The following is a 19,025-nucleotide window of genomic DNA, read 5'->3' on the forward strand; positions in this document are numbered from 1 at the left end:
AATCTCTGTAGTAATTCCTGCAGGAAGATCCGGAGGTATATCTGACAAAAACCCGGAGAACATTTCAGCAAGAATTTCTGATGAATCTCATGAAAACATCTTGAAAGATTTTCTGGAGTAGTTTCCGAAAGTAGTTAAAGATGATGAAATGTTTGTCGATAAGTTCTAGCAGAAATTTATGGAATAATCCCTAATGAACATGAACCAATTTCGGAAGGGATCAATGGAAGATTTCTAAAGAAAACAGTAGAATACTTTGTGAAGGAAACTGATCGAATTTCTAAAAGAATCTATAGATGTTTTTTTTAAATCTCGAAAGAATTTCTGAAGTAATCCTTAAATATATTTTTGCAGGAATCTGTACAAGAATTTGTGAAGAAAACTTTGGAGAATTTTGTTTAGAAAATCATTGAAGATTATCCAGGAGAAACCCAGGATAAAATAATGAAATAAGCACAGACAAACAGACGTAACACCCTGAACGATTTTCATGGAAATCCATCGCCCAGTTCACACTACCATCACCTGGTGGAAAAGTTGCACGAATCACTGTGTTGTGCAATATCGTCAACAGAAGGCGCTTGTGTAAAACGTCAAACACATAGAAAAACGATGCGCGCGCCTCTGATTGTGAAAGCCACAACTATTTAAAATTTAAAATGATCGTTTAATGCGCGATCGATGGAAATTTCGCAAGTGTTACGTCTTAGATATAAAAAAATGAATTTTACACGATACAAGGTTAATGTCTTTGCAAGAGTTGTAGAAAAAGTTGTATTGAATAACTTTGTCAAAGATACCAAATGATAACTGACACTGAGGAAGATTACAAGTGGTAGTCATAATACGCGTATCTGATTACACTCATTTGAAGAGGGTTTTCTGCCGAAAAGTCGGTACAGATTGCCGACATAGTTTTTGGCGCTGAAACAGCTGATATTCAAATCATAAATTTTTACTTCTTTTAAACATAGGCTAATAGACCACTTCACGGCGAAATTCTACCTCTTTTACTCCTTCAGAGAGTTTGAAAACATCAGGACCAGTACCTGTCAAATTTGACAGGTGTTGGTCCTGTTGTTTTATAATTTCCCGTAGGAGAGAAAGAGAGCGATTTCTTGATGACGTCATCGTGCAATGGGCAATTCTTTCTGTTTTCATTGTTAGAATAGTTATTGGCAATCTATATATATAAAAATGTAGTAGGGTATGTGTGCCATCAGTAATCTCATGGAAGATTTGATAGTTCTGAAAAGGCATTAAATTTATACTTGGGGATTTTTATTATTATCATACAAATTGGTACCAAGGTTCTCAGAATGCAATGACATTTTTTTTCACATGTAGGGTTCATATAAATATATATGAACAAAAACAAAATTGAAAAAAAATCAGGGTCACCTAATTTTCCGAAAACTTCAGAGGAAAACCAACATCACAGACACCACTTACTTTGAAAAATCATAACTCAAAAACGAAGCATCGTAGACACAATGTTTTTTTTTGTGAAATCAAGCAAATTTTCTCAGCAATTGAAAAAAAAAATACAAAATGAAAATTGTTCTCCACAAAATTTTCCACTGTTGAGGAAAATCGGTTGTAAAAGTCGGAAAAACTATTTTCGCAATCTTTCAACATGCTCGAGATATCAGCGGAACTAATTAATTAAAACTATGAAATGCAATTATTCGTAAGTGCACCAATTCTTATAAATAAATTCCTCCGGGTCTAAAGGATTGATCTTGTGAAACATTATTACGCATGAATACTTTGAAATTCTCAATATACTCACCTCGAAGTACTGTCCCAAATAGGATGCTGGGCAGATATGGGTTAGAAGGGTTCTCATATCCTATACCTATAGAAAATTGTCATGTTGATAGTGATAGTGAATGTTTTGGCTGCACAGGTCGTAGCATAACGAATGGAAATAGATGTCAAGCGTACGATTTGCAAACACAGAATTTATCGCTTTTGGACAATGAAAATTTAATGATTACATATTTAGGAGCGACAATCAGAATCAAAATTAAAAAAGTAAAGATAATCGCGAAAAAAATAGCATTTGTGACTTATCAATCACAACGATCACTTCACTCCACTACATTCTGGAACTCAACCAAATCGTGGAATCAAAATGATGATGATCATCGAGATGTGATGGTACTCATTTGGACAATGTTTGCAAGTGAGACAAATAGATTCGCGGTACTCAGTGGTTATAAAGAGGGATCGCAATAATGTTAATTATACCATTAACCGCGACACTGCCTAATTAAGTTAATTTTGTTTCATGCTAGGCTTTGAGAATAGGACTGATACTAGTAAAAATGCGAATGTAAATTCGCTTCAAATTGGTAGCATGCAATGAATACAATCGATCCAATTCGATTTTAATCGCAAAAATTAGGTATTATCAAAGTAATCCTTGTACTGCTACACACTGAATACCTGAAGTTTTGCTGGGGTTCTTAGTTTGGTTGTTGCTCACTGATTTTTTTTTAAATGGGTCCTCTATCAATCGGTTCGCTGAATAGGCATATCATTCAAATTTGACTGTTTGTAGTTCCTAAACATCCCAGCGTATCAACTATAGAGAGTGATTTTCTATGAAAACCGTTCGACAGAACAAGATAGCTTATCAGTGAGATACTGCCATTCTAAACAATGCTGCTCAACAGAAACAATTGCATCTGTCGCTTTCCAAACCGCTACATGGGCTGGCTAAGCACGGAGAGTCTCATTATCTCGTTCGACTATAAATGAGGCCTTGATGTTGCTCAGCGTTTCAAAATTGAAGTTGTATCCAGACAAGAAAGTAACATTTTATAATCAAGTGACAAAGAGACAGTGATAGAAAACTAAGTGTATTGAATAGTTGTTAGTGAGTGTTTTAATAAGTGAATAAACGCAAAATGCCTGCCATCAAGAACCAGAAGGCCCCCATTCGTCACGTGTTGGATCTGTCCAAGGAGGAGAAACGACAGTTTTTGGAATCGTTCGACACCATCATGTCGGACTGTGACGGTGTCGTGTGGGACTTTATCGGCCCCATTCCGGGCGTCGACCAAGCCCTACCGCTGCTGAAGAAGAAGGGCAAAAAGCTCGCCTTCATCTCCAACAATGGAATGCGCACCATGGAGGAGTACAAGCGGAAATTCCTGAACCTGGGAATCCCGTCACACGAGCTGGACATTGTCCATCCGGCTCTGACCACAGTTCGCTACCTGAAGGCGATCAACATGACGGATGCGGTCTATTGCGTTGCCACCGAGGTGTTCAAAGACTATCTCCGGAACGAGCAGTACACGGTCTTAGATGGGGTATGTAGTTGTCATGTATTTTTTGCCACTTCGTGCTTCGATCTAATGGCAATTCTTTCCTGTCTCTCCCCCCAGCCTGACGATCGTTTCCCAGACGAAAGAGCGGCCGATTCGGTTCGCGTGTTCACAGATTTCTTCACGGAACCGGACAGCCCCCGGGTAGGCGCGGTCGTAATGGATATCGACGTGAACATTTCGCTGGCGCACTTGATGAAAGCCAAGTGTTACCTGGAGCGCAATCCGGACTGCATCCTGATTGTGGGCGCCACCGACTACATCGTCCCCCTGGGCGACCGCATGGACGTCATCGGTCCGGGATACTTCATCGACATCCTGGAAAAGGCCACCGGTCGTAAAGCGTTGGTTCTTGGCAAACCGGGCCAAGCTCTGGCCGACTTCGTTCTGGAACAGTTCAATGTAACGCGGCCCAAGCGAGTGCTGTTCATCGGTGACATGCTGCCGCAGGATATGGGCTTCGGGTCCCGATGCGGCTTCCAGAAGCTGCTGATGCTCAGCGGAGGCACCACCATGGACATGCTGCGGGCGCATAAGAAGCCTGAGGAGCTTCCCGACTTCTACATGGACAGCTTCGCCGATTTTATCCAGCTGTACAAGGAAGTACAATAGAGGTGAAACGATTTTTATTAGATTTGAACAAATCTATTCCACGTTGCAGCTGGATTGCAACTTCACTTCCTTGGAAGTGTGAGTGCGTACCGCCATGTAAGTGTTACCGTGTAACCTTTGGCACATGACTTTGCATATTTTGTAAGGGTGTACACATCGATGTGATATTTTTACAATAAAATGTGATATGATTGTAAATGTGTTTAAATGATATGGTGTTTTCATTCAAGAACAGAAAGGATGACTTAAGGCTTTTTACGGCATCATCAGCATCAGCAGCCATGTTGGATATGTGGCTCGAAATTTCAAAGTGATAATTCTCTGCCATCAAAACAAATATTCGTATGAAAATGTATCATCTTATATGCTCACTCGCAGTGATTACGATGATACTTTTTCTGCTGCGTGGCTGCAGAATTGACAGTTTTTTATCACCTCAAAAATGCGAGGCAAACAATCATTGAAAAGGAAAAAGTCAATGATTCGTTTGAAAGTTTAGTGATGCATTATGACACCTTAACGTTATGGGGCTTAATGCAAGCTATATCTAATCTATGTATTCTAAAATGATCACAGGATCTATATCATGTTCAACAGCTTTCAGGATGACTTTTTTTAAATCTCGCTTCCCTGGAACGCGTCAGGGAGGGGAGGTGAGAATAACACAATCGTTTGACTTTTTTATGATATTGCAATCCTAGCTAACGTTGATCAGTGAGACCACTGTTTGGTTTTCTAACTGAAAGACAATCAGGGAAGCAGGGTCACTCGCAACTTAACCCTTCAGGACGCACGCTGTTGTAAAAAGTACAACACTACCAAAAAAACCTCGCTCGTCATATACAGTACGAGCGCGGTGCTGTTTCGGTTGCTTGATGGCACGTGTCCTGGAAGTTTAACTCCAGATTTCCATAACTGAACTTTTGTGGCAAATCACAGGAGTTCCTCCAGGTATTCCCCAGAGACTTCTCTAGGAATTTCTCCAACGATTGTCTTTGGAATTGTTTCAATGACATTAAATCTCATCAGGAAATGTTTAAATATTTCTGTAGAAATTCCTTCAGTTACCGTATGCGTGATAATGTTTGCACCATCGTACAAATAAGATACCCATATCACCTGCACACACAATGTCTTGGTTTTTATTGCATGCACGTAAGCTCTAACTCATAATACAGTAGGTTGCGGGTAAAAAAAACCGATTCCTTAGTTTAAAATTTGCACCATGAGGGGGTGGCAGCGGTAGTCGGGACTTGTCCACGCGCAAATGTTAAAAAAGGCATTTCAGGAGTATTCAGGAGAACCGTAAAACGGTCTTAGACCAAAAAAATCAAGGGTGACTATTCCCGAAGATGTCCACTGGTCGTCCAAGGTTACAATGGATAAAGAAGGCTATCGCTACCACCAAAAAGAAGATTTGGGTGAATTATATGCTCTCAATGAGAAAAATGGCAAAGAAACGCAAAATCAGTCACTTAACGGCATGGCATATCGAAAAGGAAAATTACGGTGGCCTTTATGATCCTTCGACCATAGAAAAAAAACTTACATTATTACCAATGGCATCCAGGAGCTACGAATAGCGCCATATAGGAAAGTCTTGAATTTCGAAAAACTATCGATCCATACCAAATTTCAGAATCAATAGTTATATTAACTTTTGTTTGTGTGTCAATGTCTACACCATTAGGCAATGTCAAAATGAAAAAATAAACTCAAAAATTGTTAATCTTGACTTTGACACTGCCACGGACACTTTTCGATATTTGCGCGTGGACAAATCACGAGCTAGATTGCCACTTAGTCATTATGCAAGTGTTAAACTAAGTTGTCTAAGGTTGTTACTGGTTTTGTTCTCTGCATCTGATAGAGTCTGATAGTAAAAAAGAATTAAAGTGTCAAATATTTTATGTTTTGCGAGAATTTCCCCGCGTGGTGCGTCTGGTTGGCTTGTCACCGGACAGACAAACAGGGCTATTATATGATGATGATGACTAGTTTTGTTGTCTGCATCTGACAGTAAAAAAAACATTAAAATGTCAAATTTAAAAAAATAAAAAATTTCAACGTCTGTTGTCTGTGTTTTTTTCATCAAATACTGTGTCTGGTTGTCTAAGGTTGTCACTGGTTTTGTTCTCTGTCTGCATCTGATACTAAAAAAAAATTGAAGAGTCAAGTATTTTATTTTTTGTGAGAATTTCCCCACGTGCTGAATCTGGTTGGCTAGTCACCGGACAGCCAAACAGGGTTATTATATACACATACATAATATATGATATATATATATGATAATTCCTGGAGTTATTTCTGAAGGAGGAACGTTTATAAGTTACGTCACGCTTTGAGGTGGGAGGGGTTCCGGGGAGGAGGCCCTGTTTATAAAGTGTGCCATATGGGAAATAAAGAGTATAAAAGGACATTTTTGCGTGACCTAATTTATGGAATTTCTAATAAATCAATGGAGCCAGTTCAGAAGATTCTTCATAGAAATTCTTTGGAACAATCGGATTTTTTAATCCTTGCAGAAATTTGTGAAATATTTCTGAACTCTTCATTTTAGAAAATGTAATACATTGTTAGTATGTTTGGAATTCATAGATGGCATTCTGAAGAATCTCCGGAGAAATTTATGGAATAATCCATGGAAGAGTTTCTTAAGCATGGAAAGTTTTCTAGAAGAATTCTTGAAGAAATTTCAGAAGGGTCCTCTATATATTCAAGGAATATATGCCTCCAAGAATGTCATTCGTTAAATAAAAGTGAGGATCTTTAAAGTATTGCTGTAAGAAAAGAAATCACAACAAAATACAAAAGAAATATACGTCTGATATGCACAAGAAAAAAAATAGAAACTGGTTAAAAATTACCATATTTTTGCTATCAGGTTTAAACAGGTGGTTCATAAAGTGTTGGAGAAAAAAAAGTATTTGTTGTTTTCTCATCGGTGTGGGGAATTTTGTTCGGCGGCGTGGAAAATGTGAAAAGCGGCGCGCTGGGTCAATTTAACTGGCAGCGTGGAAAAATCGTCGGCGACGGCAGCGCCCACGTCTAATCGCAAGTCCACCATGTTCTGATTGATGGACGACACTTCTCTTACAATATCGACGTGAGGAGCTATCGTGGCGCCAACATCGATTACCACCACTACATGATGATGGCCAAACTGCGCCCAAAACATTCCGTCATCAACAAACTACGGTACCGGCGACCGCCACCGCATAACCTTGAACAACTGAAGCAACCCGATGTCGCATAAGCATACGCTTAGAAACTCGAGGCAGAGTTACCAGACAAAGGTGAGCTGGATGTGGCCCCTTTAGATGACTACTAGAGTACAGTAAAAGCCGCCATCAACGACATAGCCGAGAGCACCATCGGGTACGTTGGAAGAAGTCGACGGAATGAATGGTTTGACGAGGAGTGTAGAACGATTTTTTAAGGAGAAGAACACAGCGCGGCAGCTATGATGCAGCAAGGAACACGGCAGAACATGGAATGTAACAAACAGAAACGGAAACAGCATACCCGTCTTTTTCGAGAGAAAAAGCGCTGCCTGGAAGAAGCGCAGTGCGAAGTAATGGAACTGCCGTGCCGTTCCCAAAAAATATGGAAGTTCTCCAGAAGCTCAATGAACGTAAGGTGATCGAAAGGTGGAAGCATTACTTCGATCAGCACCTGAATGGCATGGAGAACGTAGGTACGATAAACCATGGCAACGGAGGTCTCGGCTACGCCAGTGCTGCAGGTGACGGAAATGAACCAACTCCCACGCTGAGGGAGGTTAAGGATGCCATTCACCAGCTCAAGCCCAGCAAAGCAGCTGAACTCATCAAGATGGGCCTAGAAAAGTTGGCCACCTGTCTGCATCGGTTGATAGTCAGGATCTGGGAAACCAAACAACTACCGTAGAAGTGGAAGGAAGGGGTAATCTATCCCATTCACAAGCAAAGCGACTATTTGGAATGTGAGAACTTCAGAACGATCATTATTTTGAATACCACCTACAAAGTGCTATCCCAGATCATCGTCCGTCATCTGTCTTTGAAAATTAATGAGTTCCTGGAAGGCCTTCAAGCCGGCTTCATCGAAGGCGGGTCGATAACGCATAGGATCTTCACCGTACAGCGAATCCTCCAGAATTGGATTCTTAAGCGATGTTGATATAATCCAATATTCTGAATCTGGATGCCAAACTGAGCCGAAATCCAAATTTTCATGAATTTTGGTGTCCGGGAACCTACTTAAAATTCAATTCGAAGTTTGTATGGGAGCGATTTGTCGAAACACCCCTCGTAGCATTTTGTACTGCGAGGAGCTGTCAAGCAGTTGCCCAGATGTCAAAAGGTGATTTTAAAAAATATTTTTGAAATTGATTTTAGGTATCGAAATGAAGTTCTAAAAATTTGAAAAAAATCATAGTGGTTCAGAAAAAGGTGCTCTTTCGTATAAAAATAAAAAATCAATACATTTTTCAAAATTTAAAAACCCAATTGGCGTGAATACCAGGTCTCAACGCACCACCCGTTCATCAAATTCAAGGCAGCATACGACATTTGAATGGACGCATTTTCAGTCTTGACAAAATTCAAAATTCGCTAATTGTTGAACACTACCCAAATGTTGTAAACGTATGATGTAGATGCGTATATGTACATGTGTGTCACGATACCCGAGCAAAGTCTGACAGCAAATCGAAAACAAATTTTGATGTTGTGATATTGCAAATTCTGATTACTCAGGTTGATGTCGTTTTGGTCGTTTTAACGGTTAAAACATCAAAAATGAGAGCAGAAAAATGTTCCTGTGCGTGCAAGTTGAAAACAATTCCTGCTATCAGTGATGGCAAATTGATTACCGTTTTTGCTATCAGTGCGAAAAAATTAAAAAATCGTTAATTGTAGAGTTTTTTTCAAATAATATGGAAGCCTAAAAGCAATACGGTAATTTCACTGATGGTATATCATTAGATGCTTTATACAAGGTCGCCAAGAAGTTTTGAAATGACTTAAATACTTAAATATTTGTAATAATTTTAAATGACAGCAAAACGATATCAAAATTTGAAATCGAAATCAATCAAGACAATCTGATATCAAAATATGATATCAATTTGCTGCTGATTACAAATCGTGTTTTCGATTTGCTATCATTTTGTTGTTAGACTTTGCCCGGGTATTGCTCTAATTAATTTGCAAAATTATTCATATTTTTCATCGTTCAATGAAAATTTTGTACAGCTCATGATACGAAAACTGCACAATTCTTAAGATTTATTTTAAGAAATTGCTGTTACGAAATAAGCTTTGCTAGCAAATCGACCACAAATATCAAAGTCACACCATAGTTACAAGAACTGGAAGGATGTTAGCATGACTGCCAGATATTTTTTTTCCAATTCACCTAATTGTGCATGTCATGGGGTTTCAAGGGCGTTCCAGGGATGTTCCAGGGGTGTTGTAGAAGGCTTCAGAAAGGTTACAGGGGTTTTCAATGGGTTTCAAGGGCGTTCCAGAGGTTTTCTAGAGGGATTCAGAGTGTTAAGGTGGTCCCAGGAGTATTTCAGGGCATTCCAGAGGGGTTTAGGAGCGATCCACGGATCATTGCAGGGATGTTCTAGGGGGTTTAGTGGGTCCCATGGGTACCCAGGAGTGTTTCAGGGGCTTTCAAAGGCGTTCTTTCTTCAATCGTTTTCGTTTCTAGTCAAATATTTTCAGTCATTTATTGCATCTTGTTATGTTAAAAACGATTTCAGTCCACTAGAGCACTCTTCAAATGAGAAGCGATTCCCTGTCATTTGAAAAAAAAAAAAAATGTCACGAAAATGATCAACTGGCCACTATACACGAAAATCCAGGAAAAATTCCGCCGGAGTGAAAAAATATCGGATATCGGATCAAAGCCTGGTCAAATTTTATCAAATGTTGGACCCACATCAGATAACTGTTGGGTCTATGTTGGGTTTGGTGCCCAAAATAAAAACAGGTGGATGATAGTTTTATGTCGGGTTATACATCATCAATTACGAACAAAGCTTCAACCGTTCAACAATTAGCGAGAACCGTCCAACATTAGGATGAACTAGCTTGAGGAAGCGTTCAACATTTGGGTTACAGACTTCCCATACAAATGTTCTATTCTCTCTTAGAAAACGGAATTTAAGGGAATACAAATCCATTCGGCAGTATAAGGAATAAGTAGATCTAGACGTTCACTGGATATTTTTCAACTAAAGTGAAATTATGCACGGAAAAACAAACAAACAAACAAACAAACAAACAAAAACCGTTCAACAACTGGCGAATTGCCCTACTGCTGGTTAATCTTGTTCGACGTTTAGGTCACATTTGGCACCTTCCTCGGGGACCCAATTATTACAGATTCTTCGTCCAGTGTGTGCCCAGCGAATTGAATTTTACCTCACAGCTGTTAATGATTGGGATTTGATAACTGTGGAAAAACCTTGAAAATGGAGAGCGGAGATAAACACGAGTGTAACGATTTTCACGAAGTCCGTTCAGCTGCTTGGTTTCGCTGATGATATTGGTATTATAGCTCGGAAATTTGAGACGATGGCGGAAACGTACATCCGACTAAAGTATGAAGCCAGGCGAATCGGATTAGTCATTAATGTGTCGAAAACAAAGTACATGATGGCAAAGGGCTCCGGAGAAGAATCACCGCGCCCGTCACCCCGAATTTCTATCAACGGTGATGAAATCGAGGCGGTTGAAGAAATCGTTTACATAATTGGGCTCACTTGTGACCGCCGACAACGACACCAGCAGAGAAATTCAATGACGTATTGTGGCAGGAAATCGAGCTTACTTTGGACTCCGCAGAATTCTACGATCGAACAAAGTTCGCCGTCACAAGAAGTTAACTATCTACAAAGCGCTGATTAGACCGGTAATCCTCTATGGGCTCGAAGCATGAACTCTCCGTGAAAAGAAACAACGCGCCCTTGGAGTGTTCGAACGGAAGGTTTTGCGTACCATCTGCAGCAGCGATTCGGTTCACTGGTTTTCGAGATATGACAGTTCAAAAAATGGTTGTCTAATAAATAATGTTTTACGAGAACGGTTCTAGCTTCGTGAAATATTAACCAATCGAGCTCAAATTTGTACCAATGGTGCACATATAATAGGTTGACAAACAGTCAAAATTTGAGTATTTTTGATGCACTCTATGAAAAGTTACGTTGAACTTTTTTGTGAGAAAAAAAATGTTGCCTATCCCAAACATTTTGGCCACCCTCTGCATAATATTCCGACAATCGCGTGGTTGAGCACCACCGCCAGCATTACGCTAATGTAAGCGTCACTTTTTCAACTTGTTGTACAAAATACAACAGAGCGATCACTTGAGGGATAAACGGTTTTTTGTTATGTTAACAACAGCACAACTAAAAAAACTTTTTTTTTCTTCAAATATATATAATGTTTATTATCTTGCTCTGTAGTTGATCTTACTTATAATCGAAATCTGTTTGGTGTAAACTTAGTATATGCAAGAATCTATCTTTAGCAACAATTAGGTTGTTGAAAAACATAAAAATAACACTGATATACTCAAATATATATCCAATATTAACTTATCATACTGTACAGCTCTTCGGCGATTATCACAATCAATCACATTGAAGTGCTTATAATACTACTTTTATACAGTCTGTAGTTTACGGGTCTCATTCTTATTCCGAAATATCCTTGTAAAGCTGAATGAAATCAGCAAAGCTGTCTGCGTAGAAATCAGGTAACTCTTCCGGTTTGTTGTGAGCCATCAACATCTCCAACGAGGTTCCACCACTCAACAGCAGTAGTTTCTGGAATCCACACCGTGATCCGAATCCCATATCCTGCATCAACCTGTATAAAACAAAGTCATTTATTAGTGATCGATCGTTAATCGCGTTGCATGTTACTACTTACATGTCTCCGATGAACAGCGTTCTCTCCGGTTGTGTTACATTGAACTGTTCCAAAATGAACTGCGATAAGGCTTGTCCAGGCTTTCCCAGAACCAAAGCCTCACGACTGGTTGCACGTTCCAACATTTCCAAAAAGTATCCGGGTCCAATCACATCGCGACCATCACCTCCCAGAGGTACGATATAGTCGGTAGCACCGGCAAGCAGCAAACAGTTGGGATTTCGTTGAAGATAGCATTTGGCGCGCATTAGGTGAGCCAACGAAACGTTGCAATCCAAATCCATCACGATGGCGCCTACCTTAGGACTTTCAGTTTCTTCAAAGTACTCCGTGAACACACGAACGGAATCGGCCGCTCTGTCGTCCGAGAACTGCTCCTTAGGCTGATAATTTTGAAATTAAGTTTATTAGCAATTACTTGGACAGTGAGCACACTTTTAAGTCTCAACTTACCCCATCCAAAACCACATATCCTTCGTTGCGCAAATAATCCTTGAACACCTCGGTTGCAATACAGTAGACCGCATCTTGCATGTTGATGGCCTTCAGGTACCGAACCGTTGTCAACGCCGGATGCACAATTTCCAGCTCGTGGGAAGGTATCCCAAGCTTGAGAAATTTCTGCTTATACTCTTCCATGGTGCGCATGCCGTTGTTGGAGATGAACGCCAGCTTTTTGCCTTTCTGCTTGAGCAGTTGCAATGCCTTGTCCACATCGGGAATCGGTCCGGTGAAGTGCCAAACTACTCCGTCGCAGTCTGACATGATGGTGTCGAACGATTGGGCGAACTCGCGCTTCTCGTCCTTGGACAGGTCCAAGATGTGGCGGATTTGTCCATTTTGGTATTTCATGATGAATTGATTTGAGTGAATCGAAATGAATAACGGCGAACGTAAAATAGAAATTTGCACTGTGTCAAGCGATCGAATAGTAAACCTGTCTGTCCAAAGTCAACTTTGAAACTGATGAACCGGTTGGCCGGGAGCGCTCTTTAATAGGGCTGTGACTTACCCAGGTTCGTTCCGTGGAAATTTTCCATCGTCTGTCGTCCAATTCCATTTGCCGCACTACCTTTGCTAGTACTCTACCGTGTAGGTATGCGTTTGTCTTGATTACTAACACAGTGGTCAACCGCTTCAGGGAAATTTTCTCCAACCTTTAGATTCACTCCGTTGTTCCAGGTAAGAGCCGAGCAGGTACCCTAACGCTTGAAGGACATTCCTCAAATGGATGGAGTTTAACAAGTGTGGATAATTACTGTTCCCTATCATAGGAAGCATACGGGATTGATCCTGATTCAATTTATATTAAATATAAATTCATCCAAATATATGGTTGAACTGTCAAATGTTGAGGTCTGGAATAAAACCACAATTTTCCCAGGAAACATTTCTTTTTTGAAAAATTTAAGACAAACAAGCCTCCCAACATTAACATATGCCAATGCTTATGGTCTGGTTGCTAGTGTTTAACGACAACCACTTCCCCACAATTTAAAGCTGTTTTCAGCATATATGTAGGTACATTAGGTTTTCATAAAATTTCCTATTCGACCATTTACCACAAACCTTGCGCAAACCGAATATTTGTATCCCACGTGCTTCGTGTGTTCCATTCCACACCATTTTCACATGTGTTATTCATTTTAACTGAGCACCATTAGCTCATGCTCTCTATGAGGATGAAGCCGGAATTCTTGCCCCTTTTTTATGGAATCAATAGTTAGAATCAATAATTTTATATTGGATTCCAAACATGAATCATGATCAATTATATGTCCTCACTGGGGAAGCACTTGCTTTTTCAGCTTCCACTATTACAGTGACCGGCACAAAAAAGATCCACCATATAGTTGTTACAGTTTCTAATGAAAACTACACGCAAAACTGATAAAATATACCTTTCAATGAATGCACTACATCCATTTTACATTGTTTTAGTAATCTGTGTTTCAATATATTTGGTTTTTGAGGAATAATTATTAGAATTCAGGATTGGGAAAATTGCTTTATAATCCAATAGTTTTCAAAATAACTAAGACTTTTTTTTGAGCGACTCCTTCAAATCAGTTTATTGTTGTAACTTTCTAGAGATTTTTGATAATTTTCAAATTTTCATAGAGGTTGTTCTGTATGACAAAATGCCTGTTGCTTCTCAAGACGGCAACATTGTAGATTCAATATTTTTCGAAATATAGGTATAAGAACAACTTAGATTCAAAAAAGCCCGTTTGTATTAAATAAATAACAAATGTTGCTAGATTTGTCAATTTAATATGAAAGAGGTTTGTAATAAGTAATAATAGGGGTATGATAACCCTCGAGCGATCGCGCTGTTGTATTTTGTACAACAAGTTGAACAAATCTGAAGGCAAATGTGAGAAGCGGCCGAGGATAAGGACTGCAACTATCAACCGAGTGTTGTGGTGTAGAACTGTTGATTTAGTTTTATTATAATTGTTATTAACGCCAAATAAATGGAATAGATACAACTATTACGGTTGGTAATGTTGTATAACTCAAATCAGCAAAAAAAGATATTATTACGGCTATAGACTAAATGTAATAATATATTTCAAGACAGCGTGTACAATTCGGAATATCCTGTTACTATATCATAGTCTCTGATTGTGTTCTGTTAGCTCCAGTAGGTATAATAGATTATAACATAACTCCATAAAGCCTAAACAGAGACTTTAATAGCTGTAAATCCTAGGTTTTAAATATCATTATTTACATGTAATGTAATAATATCATTATTTACATGTAATGTACCGTCGTGCGGGGCTTCTTTATACACTTTTTCATGGTTTTTCAACTTTATGACATTATAACTCCCAGACTAGTGAATGAATTTCCGCAATTTTTATACACAATAATTGTGAGTATGTATGTAGGATGCATGCAAAGTTTGAGCTAAATCCATCAATAAACAAAAAAGTAGTTCATACACCAATCGGATGGGGGCTACTTTGGGCATTTTTATCTATAACAAACCTGCATTTCAAATTCCAGGGTTATTTTGAAAACTACATTGTACCAAAACTGTAGAATACTGTATCATACATAATTTCAATACATATATGCGTTTTAAGATGGTTCTGTGCTACCTTTGGTATAATGAGCAGCGTGATATTGCTATATAGATAGCCTGAAAAAAGGGACCATCAATCCTTTATTTGGGCGAAACGGTCATTTATAACGTATAACGATACAAATATTCGATTGTATATGCTACGATGATACATTTTGAATGAATTGATCAACCCTTTGAAATTTATGAACTGTAGAAACAATGCCTACAGACCAAATGTTCTGATACGTTATGTATATTATATTGGTTTATTCAATGTTTTTTCGCGTCCTGACAAGCAATAAACGGTCTGTTTGAAAAATAATTTCAACCAAATGAAGGGAAAACTATTGCTTTATAATAGTTCCTAAGACATTAAACAGATTTGAACCATATTTTGAATTCAAAAAATCCATATTCAAAAGTGTCCAAAGTAGCCCCGCATTTCAAAAGTAGCCCCGCACGACGGTACATTGAACATTCACAAGATTTACTGGGCATCCCTTTGCTGTATAAGAGTAGAACAAACCATTCTTAAGTAAACGTCAGCTTAAAAAACTGTTGTTCAGCTACTTCTGTTCTTGGGATGATAGAATACAAATGGTATCTTTGTATAATAAAAGAAGTTGCCATTACACCCGTGAACTTTAGGTTCTAAACTCAAGAACAGTTTGGATGACCTAGGATATCCCGACTGATCTGATTCTGTCTATTGAAGTTTCAGAAGACTTACAGGACATGATAGATTACAAATTGTAGCATTGTATATTGAAAGAAATTACTGTTACACCCGTAGACTACAGGATCTACACTCAAGAACAGTTTGGAATACCAGCATCATGCTCTACCTTTTTTATGCTGTTGAGTTCCAAAACCATAGAAATACGTACATTGTCGAATATAGCTTTTGCTTTTTTCTTGCTCACTCTCCTAAACAAATACGAGATAGGAAAGGATGAAAAAGGGTTCCGCGGCACCCCTTTGCATCCTGCTCTTTCTCGTGTTTATCAAGGAGGATGAATGAGAAAAAGAAAAAGCTAGATTCGCCAATGCATATGTTAAAATCTATATATATAAAAATGAGTTCAAAGTTTCTTTGAGGCAACAAAACTCACGAACGGGTGAACCGATCAGCATGACTCTTGCATGGTTCGATTAGTATTCATGGTGGCTGTGTTTATAAGTATTAAAAATTACGAAAATAAACTGCAAATGTAAGAAAATTGACACATTACAGATTTTTCATGAGCTGGGAAGGAAATCAACACGATCTAAATGAAACCAATATAGAGTGCGGTGCTATTTTGAGGTTTGCCGGGCCAGCTAGCACTATATAATAACGCTGTTTTTTTTTCGTTTTAAGATGCATAATGTTTTTTTCTGAGTGCTGAGGAACCGTTCATAAAGTATAGAAAAATAGAAAAACGGCCTATTCAAACGAATGATGAGAAATGTGAAACAAAAAAAAAAAAGAACGATAAAACGATTTGTTCTAGCGTCACCATATGAAAACTATGGGGAGATGCTCGGAATTTGGTCAAAGCAGTTTTTTTTTGCATTATCTTTTTTGTTCAAAGCTTGTCATCAAAGTCGTTAAAAAACCGATTATAGAACTTTCAAAAACGCACATTTTCGTGCGCGGTTAAATTGCTACGTTATTCCATCTAAAAGATATTGACGGTTTTGTAGATAAAAATATGCACATTTCAACTATTGATTTCTTGAGTTACAGAAATAAAGCCTATTATGTTATATGTTTCATAATAATATTTCTTCTTTTGAATGCCGGAAAAAGGCATTTTTTATGTTTGCCCCAACCCGTAATATCGCCTTTTGAATAAACTATGATTTTTGAAGGAAAGCGCTCATAACTATTGAACCAAAACAGATAACGATCATCTCCGCGCACAAAACGACGCGTTTTCAAAATTTCTATAAGTGTTTCTTGTGCGACTTCAATGGGAAACTGAAACTAGAAGAGTTAAAGCAGGAAAACCTGTTTTTTTAATCACCCTAAGTTGATTCAGAAAATATCTCTAGATCAGTAAATTTTTAAGCTACATAAAACTGTCTTCAGCAAACTTGCTCAAAACTGATAGATCTACAACTTTGCCGAAAGATGTTATACAGATATTCATGCAAAATAAAAAGGTTGGTTTCCAATTTCTTTGAAAATATGGACCACCCTTATTTCCTTGTATATTGGAAACAGTAGTGCCTTGTTATTAAAGGTAACTTTGTAGAAGACCATTTTTGTCTAAAAAATCATTTGCAGTCGCTGAATGCATCTTTCTTCCTAGAATGCACAGTAGGCCGTCCCTATTTTTGCAAAAGTTGGAAATGTTAAAAGTTCAATATTGAAAAACGATTGTTTTAGCTAAAAAACCATCATGCCAAAATTTGAAGTCTGTATCTCAAGGCTAGGTGGTCCCCCACGGGGCCTAAAGTTCTCAAAAATTGTATGGGGTCAAAAAAAATCATGAAATTTTTTCGATGAAAAAAATATCCTATTCTATTAGAATCGATGATTTTAGGACCCTAAAGGGCCAAAAATGTGCTCAGAGATGCGATATCTCTTTTCGTTTTTGAGTTTTTGATGAAAAACTACCTAAAAATGAAAATTCTGACCGATTTTTGAAATGCCTGAGGAAACCTGCCATATTTTGTCCGATACTTAACTAAAAAACGATAAGAGATATCGCAATTCTGAGCACATTTTTGGTCCTTTGGGATCCTAAAATCATCGATTGTAGTAGAATAAGATATTTTTTTGTCGAAAAAATTTAATGATTTTTTTGACCCCACACAATTTTTGAGAACTTTAGGCCCCGTGGGGGACACTTAGCCATGAGATACGGACTTCAACTTTCGGCATGATGATTTTTTAGCTAAAACGATCGTTTTGCAATATTGAACTTTTAACATTTCCAACTTTTGCAAAAATAGAAACGGCCTAATGCACAGTTCTGATATCCTAAAGAAATTGATATTTTGGGCGTGTATCTTTTTCTGCTGAATAATTACACTTCTTGATGTTTAATTGTAGTAGATTTTTTGAACACCATATGTGGAATATTTATTTATTTATTTATATGTGAATTCCATTCTGAAATATGTTGAAGGCGTCTTGATTCCTTATTTCCATAAATAGTTTCATACCGCTGCTTCTAATTGACTACGCATCCTGATTCCTGAAGCAGGTCGTTTTCAAAGTGGGTGGTTGAGCTGCAAAAAACAAAAATATTAAAAATATCAAGACATACAGAAGTAACGATTTACCACATTTTAATCCACAGTGCTATATATCCTTTGGCCCGACAGAGTCTGAAACAACATACTCAATACAATATTATAATAGAACATCGTACATAGATACATTGATCCATATGTTGATCTAGCTGTTCTTCTAGGAATCATGTGAAATGTTTTGAATTGTTGTCAAACTTATATTTGAAATTGAAAAAATAAATAAAAAATACAATCGAGCAATTTTAATAAAAAAAGCAATATATTTTCCGTAAATGTTTTGTCAAATAGAAACAACATTTTCAGATACAAAGCGACGTGTCTGATCACTTCTAATGTGTAAATGTGTCCAAAGGCATAGAAGGCGTTATGGAACAGTTTGTTTTTTTTTTTCCCCAAAATTCTGAAAATAAAGAACACAGAAGATGTTTGTGTTTCTCGAAAATGCGCCGTTTGAGTGATTGGCCAAATTATATTAGAAAATCATCCTATTGCGATTAAAACCTCATTAAAACCAATAATATCATATTCGGCGAAATTATCCCATTTTTTTGGCTGGATTACAGTGCACTGAGAGCAGATCCCAAATTTTGCGTACGTGATTTATGCACAAAACAAAAATACTCCGCAGTTGTTTTCCATTGATTCCTTTCCAAGCGAGCACGTGTTTACCGCTGCTGTCGGTAAAGCAAGCTACCTACCTCTGCACAGAAGTTGCCGGCAATGCAGTGGTGTTAAATAGATGCATGCTGTCCGTAACGGCTGGTAATTTTCCACCGTACGGGTGCGGTGGATGGTAGGTATTGATATTGGTTCGGTCTTTCTGTT

The 19,025-nt window shown here is 38.2% G+C and overlaps 2 protein-coding genes across 2 annotated transcripts; one reads left to right on the forward strand and one right to left on the reverse strand.

Moving 5' to 3' along the window:
- The first annotated feature begins 2,610 nt into the window (after positions 1-2,610).
- On the forward strand, positions 2,611-4,158 carry LOC109415824 (uncharacterized). The gene is made up of 2 exons (XM_019689766.3): positions 2,611-3,323; positions 3,399-4,158. The coding sequence occupies exons 1-2, from the start codon at positions 2,916-2,918 to the stop codon at positions 3,948-3,950; spliced, it is 960 nt and encodes a 319-aa protein (XP_019545311.2). The 5' UTR covers positions 2,611-2,915; the 3' UTR covers positions 3,951-4,158.
- Positions 4,159-11,612: 7,454 nt separating this feature from the next.
- On the reverse strand, positions 11,613-12,941 carry LOC115269658 (uncharacterized). Its single transcript, XM_062853075.1, has 2 exons — positions 12,332-12,941; positions 11,613-12,261 (listed from the first exon to the last, which is right to left on the reverse strand). Exons 1-2 carry the CDS (start codon positions 12,728-12,730, stop codon positions 11,875-11,877), a joined length of 786 nt encoding a protein of 261 aa, XP_062709059.1. The 5' UTR covers positions 12,731-12,941; the 3' UTR covers positions 11,613-11,874.
- Between the last annotated feature and the right edge of the window lie 6,084 nt (positions 12,942-19,025).

This window comes from Aedes albopictus, chromosome 2, assembly GCF_035046485.1.
Source record: "Aedes albopictus strain Foshan chromosome 2, AalbF5, whole genome shotgun sequence".
NCBI lineage: Eukaryota > Metazoa > Arthropoda > Insecta > Diptera > Culicidae > Aedes > Aedes albopictus.

Coding starts and splice junctions, on each gene's coding strand:
- LOC109415824 (XM_019689766.3), top strand. CDS start 2,916: ATGCCTGCCATCAAGAACCAGAAGGCCCCCATTCGTCACGTGTTGGAT. Junction 3,324..3,398: donor AGTACACGGTCTTAGATGGG/GTATGTAGTTGT, acceptor CTCTCCCCCCAG/CCTGACGATCGTTTCCCAGA.
- LOC115269658 (XM_062853075.1), bottom strand. CDS start 12,730: ATGAAATACCAAAATGGACAAATCCGCCACATCTTGGACCTGTCCAAG. Junction 12,262..12,331: donor GATATGTGGTTTTGGATGGG/GTAAGTTGAGAC, acceptor CAAAATTATCAG/CCTAAGGAGCAGTTCTCGGA.